Below are 19,998 nucleotides of genomic sequence, written 5' to 3'. Positions count from 1 at the left end.
AATTGGACCCATTTATAAAAATTTATTTGAAATATAATAATAAAAAAAACTAATAATATTAAAAAAAAATGTATTGTAAATTAAATGCTAAAATAACTGTCAGGATCATTCTTTGTCGTTCGTTTTTGGAAAAGAAAATTAACAAAAATGTGTTTTTTTCCAGACTGAATGGGAGCTATGAAGCTTTAAAAGGTGGGAGTACATTAGAGGCTATGGAAGATTTCACTGGAGGTGTTACAGAAACTTATGAAACTAGAAGTGCCCCTGCCAATCTGTTTGAAATACTGGACAAAGCTCTTAAAAAAGGATCAATGTTGGGCTGTTCCATTGATGTAAGAATGTATGGTTTCTAATTAGGATAATATACTGTTACATGTCAGAACACATACTGTACATTACTTTCTGCAGCCATGGATTTTTTTCTATAAAAGGTGGCAACCCTATCTCTAACTGGTGATCTTGACAAAATACTTTATCCAGCCAGACAGCAAACCTATATTTAACACATGGCCGACTACTACCAGCATCAGTAGCGTTCGTTGAGGGGGGGGGGCTGGTGCGTGACGCACAGCCGGGCCCGCCCCCCTCCGTACGGCCGGATTTGGCCAAGTTTCCAATGGCGAACGGACTGCCGGGGGGCCCTGAGGGGGTGCGGGCCCTGGCCCTCTCGCACCCCCTGCTCCCCCGGTAGTTCCGCCACTGACCAGCATGCAAGGACCTGGGGTTTTCAGTGTAGCCCTATGTTAAATCCTTTTTTTTTTTTTATATATATATATATCATTACATATTCATATTGGGTGTACCAGTATGGAATCCATTATCCAAAAACCTGTTATCCAGAAAGCTCCAAATGGGTCATCTCTATAGACTCAATTTGAACAAAATAATTCAGTTTTTAAAAAAATTATTATAATAATAATTATGATTGTTACTTTTTCGACTGTAGTAGAAAGACAGTACATTGTACTTGATCCAAACTAAGATATAAATAATCCTTATGGAAAACAATTCTATTCGGTTAAATTAATGTTAAAATGATTTTGTAGCAGACTTAAGGTATGGTTTGAAGATCCAAATTACAAAAAGATCCCTTATTCAGAAATCTAATCATTCTGGATAACAGGTCCAATATCTGTATATGAAAATATGTTACCGCTGTGATCATTAATGTATGGCTGATAAATGTTTTAAACCTGCTGTTATTTTTCAGATTACAAATTCAGCTGAAACTGAAGCTAAAACACCTCAGGGACTGGTAAAAGGTCACGCCTATTCAATAACTGGAACAGATGTGGTGTGTATCAATTTTATATCATATATTTTTCAAATATATATAACTTTAAAATGGCTGTTCACCTTTAAATAATCTTTTAGAATGTTCTGACTTCATAGCTGCTGCCTATTTGCCAGGGCAGTTAAAGTCAAACTATACCCCCCGAACAATGTAGGCCTCTATAAAAATATATTGCGTAAAACCCTGCTTCATGTAAAAAAAAAATCATAATAATATATTTCTTTAGTAGTATGTGCCATTGGGTAATCATAAATAGAAAATTGCCATTTTAAAAAATAAGGGCCGCCCCCTGGGATTCTAGGATTCACAGTGCACACAAACATTCAAGTTAGGTCACAAAAGCCAATTAACAGACAGAGTTCTGTCCTTTCCTTTCACTCTTCTCCCTGTTAGAGTTGTAATATTTCTGGTCAGCACAGAGACCATCACAAAATGGTGGTTCAAGGCAAGAGATGTAAAAGGGCAATATTTACTAAAATATATATACCAGTTTGGTAAGATTCTTTTATATGTGTTTGAATTCCAAGTCAACAAAATGTGTAAATGATTAAAAATGAAAAAAAGACCAAAGACACATCGTATTAAATAATATCATCTGAAAGGGGCGATTTATTAAACATAGACACATTTTACTGGCTGTTACCACATGAACTTAAAAATGTATTTTCCATGCTGAAATTATTTATTCCAGTGTGGAAAATAATTGTCATATCCCTTCTCCCAGATTTGCACTGCAAAAGAAGAATTGATGCTACTGAATCCATGTCCATAATATTCAACCCCATACCTCCCAACTGTCCTGTTTTTTTGCAGGACAGTCCCGTTTTTGACCGCTCAACCTGCAGTCTTGGATTTTTACTGAAATGTCCCGACTTTCTCTTTGATCTCCTGCACTGAACAATCAAAAAAAGATACAAAGTTTCTAACTTAATTGGCTTTTGGCAGAGAGCCCATACATGTGCCAGGTGCACTTCAATACTTTTTGTAACAATTTAAGATAAGCAAAGAAGCAATGGTAACTATTTAAGATAAGCAGGTCTCTTGGGGAAACTATGACTTGAAGCTTAAATGGCAATTCTCCTTCATTAGCAAAACTGTAATAACACATAACCACAGAAAAGTGTTCAAACTTTGATAACCTGCCAAATTTTGTAAAATTAACATGGTAATTAGGGGGTGTGGCCACAAAAATGGGCATGGTCAAAACATTTTTGCTGGCTGGCTTTTTATCCCTCTTTCTATTTCTAAAATGTTGGGAGGTATCTTCTACCCTTTAAAGTTAATTTAAAGGGATACTGTCATGGGAAAAATTCTTTTTTCAAAATGGATCAGTTAATAGTGCTGCTCCAGCAGAATTCTACTTTATTCGATTTTGAAGTCTGACATGGGGCTAGACATATTGTCGATTTCCCAGCTGCCCCAAGTCATGTGACTTGTGCTCTGATAAACTTCAATCACTTTTTACTGCTGTACTGCAAGTTAGAGTGATATCACCCCCCTCCCTTTTCCCCCCCAGCAGCCAAACAAAAGAACAATGGGAAGGTAACCAGATAGCAGCTCCCTAACACAAGATAACAGTTGCCTGGTAGATCTAAGAACAACACTCAATAGTAAAAATGTCCCACTGAGACACATTCAGTTACATTGAGAAGGAAAAACAGCAGCCTGCCTGCAGGCACAAGTCACATGACTGGGGGCAGCTGGGAAATTGACAAAATGTCTAGCCCCATGTCAGATTTTAAAATTGAATATAACAAAAATCTGTTTGCTCTTTTGAGAAATGGATTTCAGTGCAGAATTCTGCTGGAGTAGCACTGTTAACGGATGCGTTTTGAAAAAAACATGTTTTCCGATGACAGGATCCCTTTAAGTTGAACTACCTCTTCAGCAAAATAAATATTCAGTCTACCAGAAGTCTTCTGAATAGGGTTGCACCTAAGGGTCTGTTTATTATTATTATTTTTAATAACTTGTATTTTTAGAGCACCAACAAATAGTGCAGCGCTGACAGATGCACATTCTGCTCACTGTAGCTGTGTGTAAATATTATACATATTGTAGTTTGCAGACACATTTGAGCTTGGTTCATTGTTTAAAAGGAAACACACATGTGCTACCAAATTTTCTAATTAAAAATGACCAGTGGTATAAAGTGCTGCCCATATGTTTATATATATATATGTTTACAAATATTGATTGAATATTGGTGCAATGGAAGACAGGTATAACATTTGCTGGGAAAACAACAGCAAACAATCAGTACATGTAATTTGATTGTTGTCCTGTTTATGAGTATTTTTATTTAACTGGATGAGAAATACAGAATTGTGTTGGATCCAGTTATTTAAAGGAAACTAAAGCTTAATTAAAGAAATAGGCTAGATATGTTGATCCTTATGTTTTGGGCTTCTGTAACAGCCCAAGGCAAACACAGGCCTGTAGCATCATCTTATATTACAGACCAATCTCATTTTCTGCTTGATAATTTGTGGCAACCCCTAAAGCTGGCCATAGATGTTGAGATTTTTAAAAGATCAGATCCTGATCGTGAGACCACTATCTTCTCAGAACGATCGTACGATCGTACGAATCTACCATCAACTAAAAAGACCAATTTACCAGGAAAACAAAGGGGAGCTGCCTGCTTGGCCCTGCAAACATAGAGAGATTGCACTGGGACCGACAAAGATTTTTTGACCTGGCCGATCAATTTCCCGACAGATGTCGGCCGAAAAATCGTAAGATGTACGATCGTTCGAATACCACTAACCGCACGATAATTTCGAAGGATTGGTCGGGCTTCCCTAAAATCGGTCGTTCGGCAAGAAGAATCGTCGCGTCTATGGGGACCTTAAGCTTGGCTTCTCAACAGCTGCTCAGAGCCCACTGAGCATGTGAGTGTCACAGACACTTTCCAAGATGGTGACCCCCTGTGATAAGCTATTGAGAAGCTGAAACTTTAGGCTGGTGTAATAAGTTCTGTATATAAAATATGTATTTTTTAGCCATATTCATGTTAAGGGTTTAGTTCTCTTTTAACATGTTTAATGGACTTTGGATCTGGTCACTAAATATCTCCATTACTCCACACCTCATTTTGTATTTCTATGACCATGTCTATATCAGGTTCTTACTACCAAACATCTCATAATATCCTCTTCATATGCTTTTCATTTCTGGGGGTTGTATGTGGTCCTCCAAATGATTTTATTATTTCCAGCCTCTCCAAAGTATCCACATTTTTTCAAACATATATACCAGGCCACCGACATGTGGCATGATGCATTGTATGTTAATTCCACTATATGGTAGATGATGGACAGTTACAATGTTTTATATAAGTTGTTGGCAACTTTACTAGAGCTTGGTTGCTTCTTGTAGATTGTTCACTGCAAACAACATTTCCTTCTAAATGGGATATTTGTGTCTCAAACAATATAATTAAAAACTGTCACTGCTTTTACAATCTATATACGACGGCTGAGTAGAAGTACCTAACTACCCGCACCTATTTGGTTTTCCACAAAATTATATATGCAGAATCCACCATAACTTTGTGGTGGCTAAACATCACTCATTATTCTTACCTCTTTTTCGTGGAGTATTTTACAATGTCCTAGTCCACTAGAAAATATGTCGACATCGTTAAGGTTTAAAATTGTTCTCTGTTTAAAGGTAAATTTCAAAGGCCAGAAAGTAAAGCTCATTAGAGTTAGGAATCCATGGGGGCAAGTTGAGTGGAATGGTGCTTGGAGTGACAAGTAAGTATAATATTATATTTATATACTACATGCATGTTTATTTATTTCAAAGAGAGAAGCAGGACAGACAATGGGTTTCCCCAACTTATACTTAATATTTAAAATGGAATAACCTGTTTCGTGAGATGACGTCTTCTCCATGCAGAATTGTTCCTTTGTACTAGTTGAGTTATAGTACTAATGTCTGACACGTAACGCAATATATTTTTGAGGAGATGTAAACCCTACTAAAAGGAAATGCACACAAGGTAGTAAACTGAGCATTAATAGGACCAATGGCACAATCTCTTTCCTATGAAGGGGCATTGGTACCTGTTGTAGTCTGGGAAGGAGCAGCTTGAGATCCCTTTCATTAATAGCAGCTCCCCTGCATTTAGAAATCAGGTCATGTATGTTGGTCATTCAATATTTACCCTGTAGTCTCAGTTAGATATACGGGATATGTGCTTTCACCAGTAATATAGGGGCTAATTAGCCTCTCTCCCTTGCCTCTCAGACCACACAAAACATTCAACATCAATTCAATGAAAGCCTCTCCCATTCTCTGCAAGTACAGCTCATTATACAATGGCTTCTCAGTAGACTGGTGATTTGTTTTCATTGTGCTCATATGAACCTGAAAGTATAATGCAACTTTCTTGCCCTTTCTTAGGGCAAGAAATAACAAAAACATACATAAAGCAATAGGCAAAAAGTATTTCTGCATAGGCCCTATTCATTGAATTAATGTTACAGAAAAGAGGATACAGTTCCTCTATGCATATACGATTGTGATGAAATTTATCATCAGCTTAGATAATTAATGCTAAATGATAAAAAGTTTGAGGAATTATATTCAGTTTTGGAAATACAACCAGCAAACTTCCTTCACTATCTTGTTGATTCCTAGAATCTGGTATATGTAGTTCTGCAACACCAGGAGCACCAAATGTTTTGTTTTCCTAACTTGGATTTTGGAAAAAAAAAATATTTTTTCATGTATCATTTTAGCTCTTCAGAGTGGAATATTATTGGTGCTGCTGAAAAAAATCGACTGTCTCAGGCATCCCTTGATGATGGAGAATTCTGGTAATAACATTACGTATTTTTTTTTTCTATATTGTGGAAACCATAGCAGTGTGCTATGTATGGGTTCTTGCAATCATGTATTTCATGCTTTTATTGCAGCTTCTTCCTGTTACTCCCCTCCCCTTTTCTTTGTTTTTGAACAAATTGCTATTGCTTGCGGATTTTTTAGTAATTTGACTTGTATTTCTACATTGTATGTAAGTGCTTAGTAGTCATCGGCTGGGCTGAAAGTGTAACACAGCAGCTAAACATTCTTTTATATAAGGAGTTACACAGTGCTAATTTTTATTCTGTTCATATGTAAGATAGCATTTACCACATCTTCAATTACATCTGAGCATTATCAACTTTGTTGGGCTGTAGGTAAAGGAAATAAGGCTTTCTGCTATGAATAATTTAATATGTTTGAAACCAGTAACTTTAATTAGTAAATTAATAACTATTCTCTAAACAGGGGAAAATTTACTAAAGGGCCAAGCGACTAACGCTGGTGAAAATTCACCAGCGTGACGTCATTTCAGTACTTCGCAGATTAACTAACGGTTGCTATCATAACTTCGCTAGCGAAGGAGATAGACTCTACTGCTACTTCGCACTCTTGCGCCAGGCGAAGTTTCACTTTGGCGAAAGAGCGTTACTTTGCAAATTCACTAAGATGCGGATTTTACTCCCAAAAATCTCTGGCGCCTTTTCAGTTTTTCAGAGTGACAGGCTGCAATAGATCGGAATTTTTTTTAGGGTGCCCGGCTTCCCCCCTACATTTCCTTACATATGGCGTATAAACTATACACTGAGCTAATGTAGGGCATATTACCAACTCTATTTTATTTTATTAAGGTTCCCTGAGCTTGTGTAGTGTAATGTATTTGCTGCAATATATACTTCCATTGAAATGTAACTTCCCGTCGTATGCTAATTAGCCAACGCTAGCGCAACTTTGCTTTGCTTGCCGAATTATCGCTAGCGAAACTTCGCATTTTTGTGAATTAGCATTGTCCTGGCGAAGTGTGGTGATGTGACTTTCCGGAGGTTAGTGAATTTGCCCCATATAGCTGGCCTATAAGTCTGAAATAACTGGAACACATAAAAAATTGTACCGTATCCAGATACTGTACTGTATACAGAAAACTAACTATATTAATATCCATTAGCTACATTTTGATCAACTACGCAGAGCTAACCAGAGCTAACCAAAGATACAACAAGCAAACCAACCAAAAAGCTGTGCTAAGTTACTATTTCTCTCAAACTTTAGTTTCTTACAAAAATGTTCTTACCTGACTTACCTTTAAGTGCAAAGAACAGGTTTATTCAGCAACTTTAATTCTGCTCACAGAGCAACACTGTCACTACTTTGCAATATATACATTTTTAAAAACAAGGACATTGCTTGAAGGGAAAACACCTGCTGCACTAAATAAGATGCAGTTGGCACCTGTATACTATATGTTGATAAAAGAATTTCAGTTGTTTTGTTTGCTGGAAAGATACAGTATGTGGTGTTGATGTGTGATGTTGATGTGTGCCGTACATGTGGTGTTGAATAAAAATGAGACTAAAGCTGGCCATAGATGCAAAGATTTCACAATTTTCGGAACGTGTGTGGAGAGTCCCGACATTTTTTGTCCGGCGGAGATTGGTCGTTTGGTCGATCGGACAGGTTAGAAAATTTCTGTCAGCTGCGTGTATTGCCGATCGTACGATTTTCAGTGGGAGACTGTCACTAGCTTTGTCTATCGTACGATTGCTGTCAGGGGCAGAACATCGGCTGATCTGTTCTTTAACTACTTTATTTGGTCGGAATGGTAAGACTTTGATCTGAATGGTAAGTGGCAGGTCGGGAGATGGGAAAGTCCGATCGTACATTGATTCGTATGATTGGATCTTTGCGTCTGTGGCCAGCTTAATAGATTTAATTACATCTTGACTAGGATGGACTTTGAGGACTTCAAAAAACACTTTGACAAACTTGAGATCTGTAATCTGACTCCCGATGCATTGGATGAAGACTCCGAACATAAGTGGGAAGTAATAGTACATGAGGGAAGCTGGATTAGAGGCTCCACTGCTGGAGGTTGCAGGAATTTTTTAGGTAAAAATGTTTTTCTATTTATATATATATTACTATAAAGAATCCTGTATAGTTAAGTGGTGCAAATTGGTTGTGTAAATAAAACTGCTAAAAACATTTCTCAGTGCATTTTTGATGTATGTTAGATTTTAAGAGTCTTTGAAAGACTCCATCTGGGTGGCACACTGTTTCTCATCAATTACCCGGGTGCACGGTAAAAAATATACATACACTGTTCCAATGACCAGCAAATCCAGGGGTTTCAGTGAAAATATTGTATTTAAATATATGCAGTTACAGCCAACGTGACGTTTCGGTCCACACAGGGACCTTTCTCAAGGCAACTCCACCCCACACCCCTAAGGTGTTTGGTTCCTTCTATTGACTGGAAGGCGATTATGGAACTTTGAGGAATTTCTGGGTGTATTTGGATCTTTCCATTAATATTCCTTTGTAATAACCTTTTACTTGTTGGATTGAATTTGCATTTGGATTATATTATTGTTATATGATTCTGAGATATAGCAGTTTAGAAATTTACAATGTGTGTTAGTGTAATGGATAGCGATTTAGCCCCCGATAGATACATACAGTGAGATAGATGTTTTAAGTTGTATTATATGTCTTATATGATATTGCACATAATGTAGCACGATATACTAAATTGTATACAGCATAATTTTAGCACTATATATTGAATTACAACTTTTTGGGTAACTGTTATTACATTTTATAACACTGCTTTATTTATCACAGATGACATGTTTAAGTAATTTTTAACATTTTTTAGGTATTGGAATTTGTATTCTTAGTATTATATATCGCACATGTCACTTTCTGATGATGTAATTTCCTTAATTGATTAATCACTATTGGCTACTTATACCCTTATGGGTGTAGGGTGGAGTTGCCTTGAGAAAGGTCCCTGAGTGGACCGAAACGTCACGTTGGCTGTAACTGCATAAATATATATATATTTTTTTAACTTCGGGTAGTTTATTGAAAGAAAAAGAAAGCAGTTTACAATGTAATGACAAATCACGGAAACACATTGTGTCAAATGTTACATGTCTAGATCAAGCAGGGTGAAAGAAGCATAGCATGCAATATACATTTCGTCATGAGTATTGCATTACACAACAAAATCGAGACTCCCTCCAATGAGGGATTCACAGCCAGTTAAACAAATGGAATATAAAAACCAGTTACCTGTTCTAAACCCTATTCAATTAAAACTGCTAGTGGTTGTCTTGGGTGTAGGGGCTAAATGTCAGTCCAGGATCCCCAAATTTTATGGAATTTGGTAGGGGCACCCCTTTTCAAGTACATTCAGTGGCACAGGTATCCTGCATTATTGCTTTCCAGGCAGAGAAGGTAGGAGGGGTCACAGCTCTCCAGTTCTGGGTGATTAGTCTCTCGGCTAGTAACAGTGCCTCTAGTAAACTGCATATATTTAAATACAATATTTTCACTGAAACCCCTGGAGTTGCTGGTCATTGGAACAGTATATATATATATATATATATATATATATATATATATATATATATATATATATATATATATATATATATATATATATATATGCCTCTGACTATTCATAAACCTATATTTGTGTTTGTTGAAATTCTGAATTACATTCAAGGCAAACTTTGTGTATGATTTATATCATATATCTCATGACTCATGAGAGTAAGGACTCTACCTCCCAACCAGTATCCAAAGGATAAAAACACAGATTTATAGGATATTAGTCGATTCCAAATTTATCCATAGTATTCAATTCAATTTTCTATGCTGGGGTTTTCCAGGTAATGGATCTTTTTGTAATTTGGATCTTCATACCTTAAATCTATTAGAAAATAATTTAAACATGAAATAAATCCATCTTAGTTTGGATCAAGTATAGGGTACTGTTTTATTAATAAAGAGAAAAAGGAAATATTTTTTAATAATTGGATTATTTGGATAAAATTAAGTCTATGAGAGATGGCCTTTCCATAATTCGGAGCTCTGGATAACACACAGTTAAATGTGGCAGTGGTCTGGGAGTAAGATTTCTTTTTTCTTGAAAAAAAATACAATTTCCATTGGTGTCCATTACACGGATAGTGACATTGTTCAGTAAATATGCAGTGTGTGCATGATCTTTGTTGTCACTACTTATTGTTTTTATTTTGCTTTTTAGAAACATTTTGGACAAATCCACAAATCAAGCTGAGTCTAACAGAGCAAGATGATGGTCAAAAGGAGTGCACATTTATTGCAGCCTTAATGCAAAAGAACAGAAGAAAGCTAAAAAAAACTGGAGTAGACCTGCTAACGATAGGATATACTATTTATCAGGTTTGTTATAGCTGTGCTAAAAGAGGTCTTTCTACATATTATACTTACATTTTAGAGATGCCATTATGCTTTATGTATGTGCTGACTATACTAGCATGTTTCAATTTTGAAAATGAAGGGAATGATAAGGAAGCTGATATCTTCCATATATAATTAATAATCTAATTATACACGGGGGGGGGGGTTCTGCGGGGTCGGCTTCATCTATAGCATAAAATCAGATTGGGGTTGGGTGGGGTTGTGGGTGGGAGCAGCTTCAGAAGCCTTCACAGTTTTGCAGGCCCTCCCAAAGTTTTTTTTGCAGGGGGGCCTGGCGATCTCTTGTTAAGCCACTGAAACAGCTTTAATATTTAGCTCCTGGTAGCAGTTTAAGGAAAGAATCCTGGGATGCTCTGTTGAAAAACAAAAGGCTATCAACAGTAATGTAACTAAGTGGCGTCAGCCATGCAGCCGGACCCCCCCACCACACGCAAACTGCAGGCGGACCCCGAGGGGGTGCAAACCCTGGTGCAATCGCACCCCCTGCTCCCCCGTTAGTTCTGCCACTGGCTATCAAAGACCTGAATCAATATTGGTTATTTTGATATTTAATGGAGTTAAAGGAGAAGGAAAGGTTAAAACTAAGTAAGCCTTATCAGAAAGGTCCATCTAAATATAACAGTAAACCCCCAAAGTAATGCTGCTCTGAGTCCCCTGTCAAAAGAAACACTGCATTTCTTTCCTTCTATTGTGTACACATGGGCTTCTGTATCAGACTTCCTGCCTTCATCTTAAACCTCATTGCCCTGGGCAAGAGCATGCTCAGTTTGCTCCTCTTCCCCCTCCCCCTCCCTTCTCTACTGTAATCTGAGCCCAGAGCAGGGAAAGACTCAGGCAGGAAGTGATGTCACACCATGTTAATACTGCAGCTCCTATCCTAAACAGACAGAGAGTTTATAGAGCTTTTTACACAGGTATGGTTAAACATTCTCCAGAATAAATATAGCATTCTAGCTTGCACTATTGCAGCTAATCTATTGGCAATAAAATGCCTCTGTAGCTTTCCTTCTCCTTTAAACAGATAAAAGCAGGGACTTTTCTCTACATAGAAAGCTGAGCAGGCTTGGGAGGGTCTATCAACTGGGAAATCTCAGGTTCCCATAAGCAATGTAATAAGTTCTGGTATTGTATGTCCCTCATTACCTTTTCTGCCAGACTTCTGCTTCCCTACTCTCTGCAGTCCCATAATTTAGTGATTTACACCAATGAAAGCTTTACTCAGTCCTAATATTTAAAACAGTCACTACTTTCCTTATAAACTGTCAACTGACAATAAATTATCAATCAAGAATATCGGGTTTCTTTCATTTATTTAATTTTATTTTATTAATCTCTTAATTTGTATAGTCTACATTTTGGTTATAATTATATGCATTTTTAATGTTGTGCCGCTCCTTTAGATGCTTATGAAACTGAATTATATAGAATTTCCATAATCTAATGTTTCATTTTGATGCTACTGCAAAACCACTATGGATGCTTGAAATCACATTTTCTTCATTTGAAACCACCTTTTATTCATTTGAAACCACCTTTTATTAATTTATTATGGCAACTGTCTATATTTAGGATCTGAGAAATACCAATAAATATCATTAATACAAAAAAGGGATATTTTATCCTGAGTAGACACCCAAAGCCCCTTTCCTCCTATTACATCCACTAAAACAATGCAGACTCGAAAACAATAATTAAAAAATATTACAACATTGATCCTTCCCTGCTATATGGCTAATAAAGGACTGGTTATAACCCCCCCATGTATTTATCCTGTGCTTATCCCATAGCTGAACTGAAGCTCATACTTTTTCTTGACATCTGCTATATAGGAAAAAAAGTACAAAATAATAGTTTTAAAAAGTACTTACATTTTGGCTAATTGTTACAGAATAATGTAAAACAACATTATTTGAGCATATCTCCATCTAACACAAACCATATCTTGATCTAGGCAGAAATAACATGTCAGATTTTTTTTTTTCTCGGTCCCAAGTGTCCTGGATCTGAGTCAATCCTGGCAAAAGATTTCTTCAAATTTAATGCATCTAGGGCAAGAAGCAAAACATACGTAAACCTGAGAGAAGTGTCCCAGAGGTTCAAGCTCCCACCAGGGGATTACATGTTCATTCCAACAACGTTTGAACCTCATCAGGAAGCTGATTTTTGCCTCAGAATATTTTCCGAGAAGAAAGCGGACATAAAGTAAGATTATTTGTTGGATAATTCAAAGATATACTGTAGGTCTCTAAAATTGAAGAGATTTGGATAGGTTTAAATGTTTGTGTAAGGCTAAGGCTGAGGATCCAACCTGATGTGAATTTAGACAAGGGTAAGAAATGTTTATATTATAAAAATCACACTTTACTTTAGTAATGTAGGTGCCCAGATAGGTGTTTTATGTCTGTTTGTCATGCAACTCAGACATATTCCATCAAGCCAGTTAAACTGGTGAGATGATGCAGGTACCAATTCATGTTTTGATCAGATCAGCTGAAACGGATTTGAAAGGAGATACATCATACAACTTGGATTATATAGTGCCAACTAGTCTACACAACTATCCTACAAAATAAAATCAGATGAAACTGAACATTTGATAAAAATAGGTCAGAATTACCACAGCCCTTTAGCAGAGAAGATCTGTGCCCCCAAAGATGCCCCAGTAGCTCCCCATATTCTTTTCTGCTGAATCACTGCACATGCTCTGTTGCAGCTGTCACTTACTGAGCTTAGGGACCAGAATTTAATGATTAGCCTTGTAGCATCAGCTTACATTAAAGTCCAACCTCATTGTATGCTTGATAATTTGCAATGACCCCTAATGTAAGCTTGCTAGCTGCTTCTCAGAGCCCACTGAGCATGTGATCAGACACTTTCCAAGAAGCTGATGACGTGTGACAAGTTTGAAGTCCGGCATCATTGCTGCTATTGAGAAGCTGAACCTTTAGGCTGGTACAATAAGTTCAGTATATAAAATTAAATTTTCAGCCATATTGAAAATATAGGATTATAGGATTGAATTCTCATTTAAACGGCTGCGACTGGGTTCTGATTAGTTTTTTAGTATTATTATTAATAGTATTATTATTAATAACATGTATTTGTATAGCGCCAACATATTTTGCAGCACTGTAATGTTAATGTGTTTATACAACTAAGTCACATGAATGACATTTGGTAGTTAAGCATACTGAGGGTAGGCTTCTCTAAATAGGTGTGTTTTAAGAGATCTTTTGAAAGCAGAAAGGTTGGAAGAAAGTTGGACAGACTGTGGGAGAGAATTCTGGGGGTGCAGTCCTTGCAAAGTCTTGAATGCGAACATGTGAGGAGGTAATGTGAGAAGAGTTGAGTAGTAGGTCAGTAGAGGAGCATAGTAAGCAGTTGGGTTGAGTATATATAGATGAGTTCAGAGATGTAGGGTGGGGCAGAGTTATGAAGTGCTTTGAATGTCAGGGTAATTAATTTGAATTTTATTCTGAAAGGTAGCTGAAGCCAGTGTAGGGATTGGCAGAGTGGCATGGCAGAGGAGGAGCGGTTGCTGAGGTGTATAAGCCTGGTGGCAGTGTTCATTATGGACTGGAGAGGTCACAGTCTCTGGTGGGGAAGGCCAATTAAAATAGAGTTACAGTAGTCTACACATGATATGAAAAGAGAGTGAATAAGAATTTTGGCAGCATCTTGGGTGTTAAATTATCGCATTTTGGATATGATCTTTAAGTGGAATTGACATGATTTAATAAGTGACTGGATATGAGGAGTGAAAGACAGGGCAGAATCTAGGATAACCCCAAGGCACCGGGTCTAGGGAGACAAGGTGATAGTGTAATTGTTAGCTGTGATGGATACTTCTGGGATGTTACTGGTGTTAGTTGGAGGAAAGAGAACCATTTTTATTTTAGAGAGGTTTAATTTAAGGTAGCGTTGTAACATCCAAGCAGAGATAGTGGTCAGGCAGGAGGAAACCCGAGTTAGGAGTTGAGGGTTGAGATCAGGAGAGGAGAGATAGATCTGAATATTGTCAGCATAGAGGTGGTAGTGGAAACCATACGAGTTGATTACTTTGCCGATGGAGGACAGAGGCTTGAGGAAGCCCAACTACACTACACTATAGCTTGGATCTGGATGTTTGAGCATCATTTGCAAAGTCAGGGAAGTAGTACAAAGGGAGTGGTGATTAGTTATTTACAGACTAGTAACCACACAGTCATGCATGAAACACTTTGGTCATGTTTTTTTCCACTGTTTGTAATAAACACTCATTTTTAACATACCTGTGCTGCTTCAAATGGGTGTTGGTTCAGAGACATATGCCCACTTGTCTGGTTCTTTACATATTTTAGAAATTTATGTTGAATGGGAAACAGACATACAGCAAAACAAAAGCCTGGTAAAATGTTGCTATTACTATATAAAATCTGCACATATACAAGAGATTTACTGATGGTGGGACAGAGTGCTTGTGCACAAGGTTGGCACAAAGTTGGAAGTTTTTATTCCCACCAAAGATGCAGACCAAAGCAAGAAGATTTGTTGCCTGTGGTGGCAAATTTTTAACAAGGGCGACAACTTTCGCCTTGTGTCATCACTAAAAGACCACTAAATGGTGGTCATTCAAGAATGTATTAAGGCTATGAACACACAGGGTGGTTTTCAGCGACTTTTTTCAGCAGGTTGAGAGAAGCAGAACTGCTCAGTGCCCCTGCTCCATTGATTTGAATCTGATCAGTCTGTATGTGGTCACACGCTGAGGTCAGTCCAATTAAGCAGGCTGAAAACCGCCTGCTGACAACAGCCTGTGTGTCCAAAGCCTTAATACATGTGCTTCTTGAATGACCACCATTTAGTGGTCTTTTAGTAGTGACACAGTGGGAGAGTTGTCACCCTTGTTAAGCCAAATCAATTTGAGTAATTTAATTTCCTTGTGATAAATACAATGTTAGAGAAGGGCAAGGCATTTTCAGGGAGATTTGTCTCCCACAGTAGCGCATTTTTAAAGTTGAGACAAATCTCCCTGTGTGTCTAAAAACCCTGAGTTGATATATGTGTATGTTTCTATGTGTATGTTTGTTCTGACCTTTTGATAAACTGGTACTCAAGTTAATGTCCATTACACTGAGTGGATAGCACTTTTTTAAGACTTTTCTTTAGCATTCTGCTATCATTTCCATGCTTGTTGCACAGTAAAGGTGGCCATAGATGCAAAGATCTGCTCGTTTGGCGATCTTTCCCCGATATGCCATTAACAGGCATGGCTATATCGGTGGTAATCTGATTGTTCGGCCGTATGGCCGAACGATCAGATTACGATGTACCATGGGCTCCGGCGGGATTGGTCGGGTCAAAATCAAACCTGACCGATCGACCAAACGACCGATCTCCACCGGACGAAAGATGTCGGCACACGCCACACACGATCCGAAAATCGTACGAATCCTCGATTCGTACGATCGGATTTGTGTGTCTATGGCCACCTTAAGTTATAACTTGGTATTTTCAGTCTAATTACCCAATGAAGTACTGCCCAGTGATCATCACACAAACCTTTAATTGCTAGACTATTAAAAAAAATGTCAGACACGGCTCAGGTATTCATAACTTTCTAATGGTTTACACTGTTTGATATTTTTAGAGAGATGGATGGAGAAATAAATGTTGATCTTCCAGATGTAAGTAACAAAATAAAAATGTATTATGTGCATTGTAACAAGTTATAATAACGTACAGTTACCCAATTTACAAAAAATTGTATAGATCTGTCCACTATATTGCCATTATACACTGTGCCTTCCTTTGAATATGCTGGTAATATTAAAGGAGAACTATAGCAATAATGCAAATTTAATATAAGCTTCATCATTCAAAATAAGAAACTTCCTAAAAACAATCAATTAAAAATTTTGTACTGTTTCTGAAATAATCAAGTTCATCTTCTCTCTCTCAGCATCTGTTTCTCTTCATTCTCTCTTCATGCAGAGTGTCAGATAATCACTGACAGTTACAGTAAATCCAATATAGCTTATAGGGGTGGGGCTCATTTTGCCTAGAAGATATATTAGAACTTGCTCCAGACATCATGGGGTATATTTATCAAAGAGTGAAATTAATAGTGAAGTTCCACCACTAGAGTGAAATTCCACCACTCTCCATTCATTTCTATGGGATTTTTATAGGCGTATTTATCAAAGGGTGAACTTTCACTTTCACCCATTGATAAATACGCCTTTCAAAATCCCATAGAAATGAATTGAGAGCTGCGGAATTTCACTCTAGTGGCGGAACTTCACTCTTTGATCAATTTACCCCTATGTCTCTTTACATGCAGGATTTGTGCAAAATGCTGTTATTTTGTTAGATTTTGTTTGTACTGGAATCAGTTATTTGAATGAGCTCTAAATCATCTGTTAGGAAAGGAAAATATATTGGATCTAACTGTCAATGAATATCTGACACCCAACTGCTGCATGAAGAGAGAATGAAGAGAAACAGATGCTGAGAAAGGAATAGTGAAGATAAACTTGATTATTTCTGAAATGATGCAGAATATTTAATTGATTATATTGACAAAGTTTCTTATTACAGTATGCTGAAGCTTATATCAAATTTTCATTTTCACGATAGTTCCACTTTAAGAGGTGAATGTATAATGTTCCTTCAACATAACATGGATCATATGTAATTCATGGTTTCTTTAGACTATAAGACATTATAATACAATAAATATGAGATAACTGTTGCATAGAAATGGTTTATTTGTAGGTGCTAACATGATAGAGGATAAAAATAATTTCAGTTTATGTTATTCCTGTGGCATTGGCCTTTAAAAATGGGAAGTTTTACACACAAAGCATTTTCTCTGTCAGCAAGAAAGAAAAAAGACATGGTGGATTTTCTGCAGGCATAGGCCCCTGGACTTGTACTTCATGTCTATCTTGCCCATGTGCATCTGTAATGGCACAGCCCGGGGGAGAAGGCACTTATCCCGCCACAAGACCATCAGTGTCAGACTGGGACACCAGGGGCCCACCCAAAAACCTTAGACCAGAGGCCCAATCTCAGTAACATTATTCTTCCTCTCCTCGCTCAACTGCTATTCTCCTAGTCTCTTTTCTTTACATAATATAATACTATCATCTATTATTCCATCTATTTAGTCTTTTTGTTCTCATAGAAATAAAGAATGACCATGAAATATGCCAAATGTTTAGCAGCATGAGGGCCCACTGACACCTGGGCCCACCGGGAGTTTGCCTGGTATCCCGGTGGGACAATTTCTCTAGGTAATTACACCTGGTGAAAACATTTTTATTATCATACCTCCTTTGTATTTGTGTTGTCTGTGAAAATGTTATGTGCTGCTCAGACACCATATGACTAAAAGTATTTATATAACGTAAATAACACTTTGTCCCAACTTACTGCAATGTTGCTTCATTCAGTAACTGCTTAGACATCCCACTATGCTATCTCTACAATGTGTATATTTCTTTCATCTTGGGCATTCCTCTGGGCTTACCAGAACTCTGCTGTAATATGTAAGTGTATAGAATCCCTTTTGGTGTACTTATCTAGATGTGCCAGAAAGAATCTAAGTACAGGGATCTCATTCCAGTGCTCTGACATACACACAATATGCTTAACTTGTTCGAAAGTGTAGCCACATTAACAATAGATATCACTTGCAAACAGAGATCAGAGCTAATGTACTATTCCTTGTTCTGAAATAAATACCACAAGCAGTGCTGTTGGTTCCCTTTACTACTCGTAAAGATTTCGTGATATTGAATATTTTAAGGTACTAACATTTAATTTCAGATAATTTGTTTCTCTCCTAGGGCTGTATTTAAGTCTGATGCCACCCTAGGCACCTGACCTAAACATGCCCCCTACACTGTGCGCATGACATCACTTCCGCCAACCAATTGCCTGCATGATCCCTATATCTATAATACCCTCATTCATACTGGATGTCTAAAATGCTGGTCTTGCTGTCATTTAACCACCCACAGTCTCAGTATTACCCTGTTGCTTTATCAGCTTTTTACAGAGGGAATTGTGTAATGCACTTTTAGCTTGTATAACCTTCCTCCATACAGTACAGCTAGCTATGTTCAACCTTGTGTTCATTCCAGGAGTCTGATTCTCAACATCTGTTTCATAAAACCTCTATAGATTATACCTTCTTACACTAATAAATGGGTGTGATAAAGGCTGGGTAGTGTCAAGTCTATATAAATATCCCACCTCATCCAGCTGCAACCCAATATAACTTGCCTTTGTTATCATCTACTGAAGAGGCTAAATTAGTAGATTCCTTCCTAATTCCAGGGAATTTTAGACAACTAAGGTAAAAGAGCATGAGATGATGATTCTAAAACAGAATTTGGTTGCAGATCTGCATGTAACTGGTTTTCTCTCAATTTCCATGGCTTCCGTAAACCAACACAGTCTATCAGGGCCCTTCTAAACTGTGGGGCCGGCCCTTTTCCAAAGGCCCAAAGGGAAGAGTTGTCCAACGGCCAGTTAGGGTGAGATTTGGGAAGGATGTTTATTGGCTCTCAGTATTACATAGGTTCCTATAAATCCTATGGAGGATAGTAGGACTGACACAGCAGTTATATGTTGTTTCAGTTTCATTGTTAGGAACCAAGGAGAAACATAACCAATGTGACCATTTCCTGCTCTATAAGAGCCTTATTCTAAAGGTGCCCATACATGGAGAGATCCGCTCGTTTGGCGATGTTGAGGTGGGCAATATCGGGCTGATCCGATCGTGGGCCCTAGGGCCCAACGATCGGATCCTAGCGAACGCAGACGGGGGGTCGGATCGCGGGACCGCATCAACGAACAGATGCGGCCGCGATCTGACGGGATTTTTAGTCCCATCCGATCTCGATCAGGGAAGCCTGTCGGGGGCCCCCATACACAGGCCAATAAGCTGCCGACTCGGTCTGTCGGCAGCTTTTATCGGCCCGTGTATGGCCACCTTAACTTCTCTCCATCCCCCTCTATATGTTATCCCTGCCAAATCCCTAGCCCAATAGCCACAATAAAGATACACACAATGACTTTGTGGTTAATCTGTGTAATCCACAGCTTTATTAATAATTAGATAAACTGCGCTTTTTGATCGCAAGGAAGGCAAAAAAAAAAAAACCTCTGCAAAGCGAATTGTCTTCACTAGAGGGAAAAATTCCTTCCTGACCCTGATGCCACATTGAATCAAGGGAAGCGGAGGGGAGGGGGAATATGGTAAGGTAAGAGACTGCGGTGAAAGGATGAGAAAGAGAAGGGAATATGACAGCATTAACATGGGCACATTTAAGACGCACGATGAATGCTGCATTCCTTTTTATTCCATTGGACTGCCACAGCATGCAGGCCCCGGCATTTGCAGACTGAGGGATGGAATGAAAAGGAAT

The 19,998-nt window shown here is 37.9% G+C and overlaps 1 protein-coding gene across 1 annotated transcript in view; it reads left to right on the top strand.

The window, feature by feature from the left end:
* The window catches only part of capn9.S (calpain 9 S homeolog), a 47,081-nt gene that overhangs the window by 12,424 nt on the left and 14,659 nt on the right, over positions 1 to 19,998 (top strand). The window contains exons 5-12 of the mRNA XM_018265272.2: positions 164 to 332; positions 1,211 to 1,294; positions 4,970 to 5,055; positions 6,046 to 6,123; positions 8,055 to 8,215; positions 10,383 to 10,540; positions 12,573 to 12,781; positions 16,209 to 16,245. Of these exons, the coding sequence (XP_018120761.1) occupies positions 164 to 332; positions 1,211 to 1,294; positions 4,970 to 5,055; positions 6,046 to 6,123; positions 8,055 to 8,215; positions 10,383 to 10,540; positions 12,573 to 12,781; positions 16,209 to 16,245 (982 nt within the window). The remainder of the gene's footprint in view (positions 1 to 163; positions 333 to 1,210; positions 1,295 to 4,969; positions 5,056 to 6,045; positions 6,124 to 8,054; positions 8,216 to 10,382; positions 10,541 to 12,572; positions 12,782 to 16,208; positions 16,246 to 19,998) is intronic.

Source organism: Xenopus laevis, chromosome 5S, assembly GCF_017654675.1.
Source record: "Xenopus laevis strain J_2021 chromosome 5S, Xenopus_laevis_v10.1, whole genome shotgun sequence".
NCBI classification, from domain to species: domain Eukaryota; kingdom Metazoa; phylum Chordata; class Amphibia; order Anura; family Pipidae; genus Xenopus; species Xenopus laevis.
Note: the sequence above shows the minus strand (reverse complement) of the source record. Positions and strands in the feature narration are given on the sequence as shown.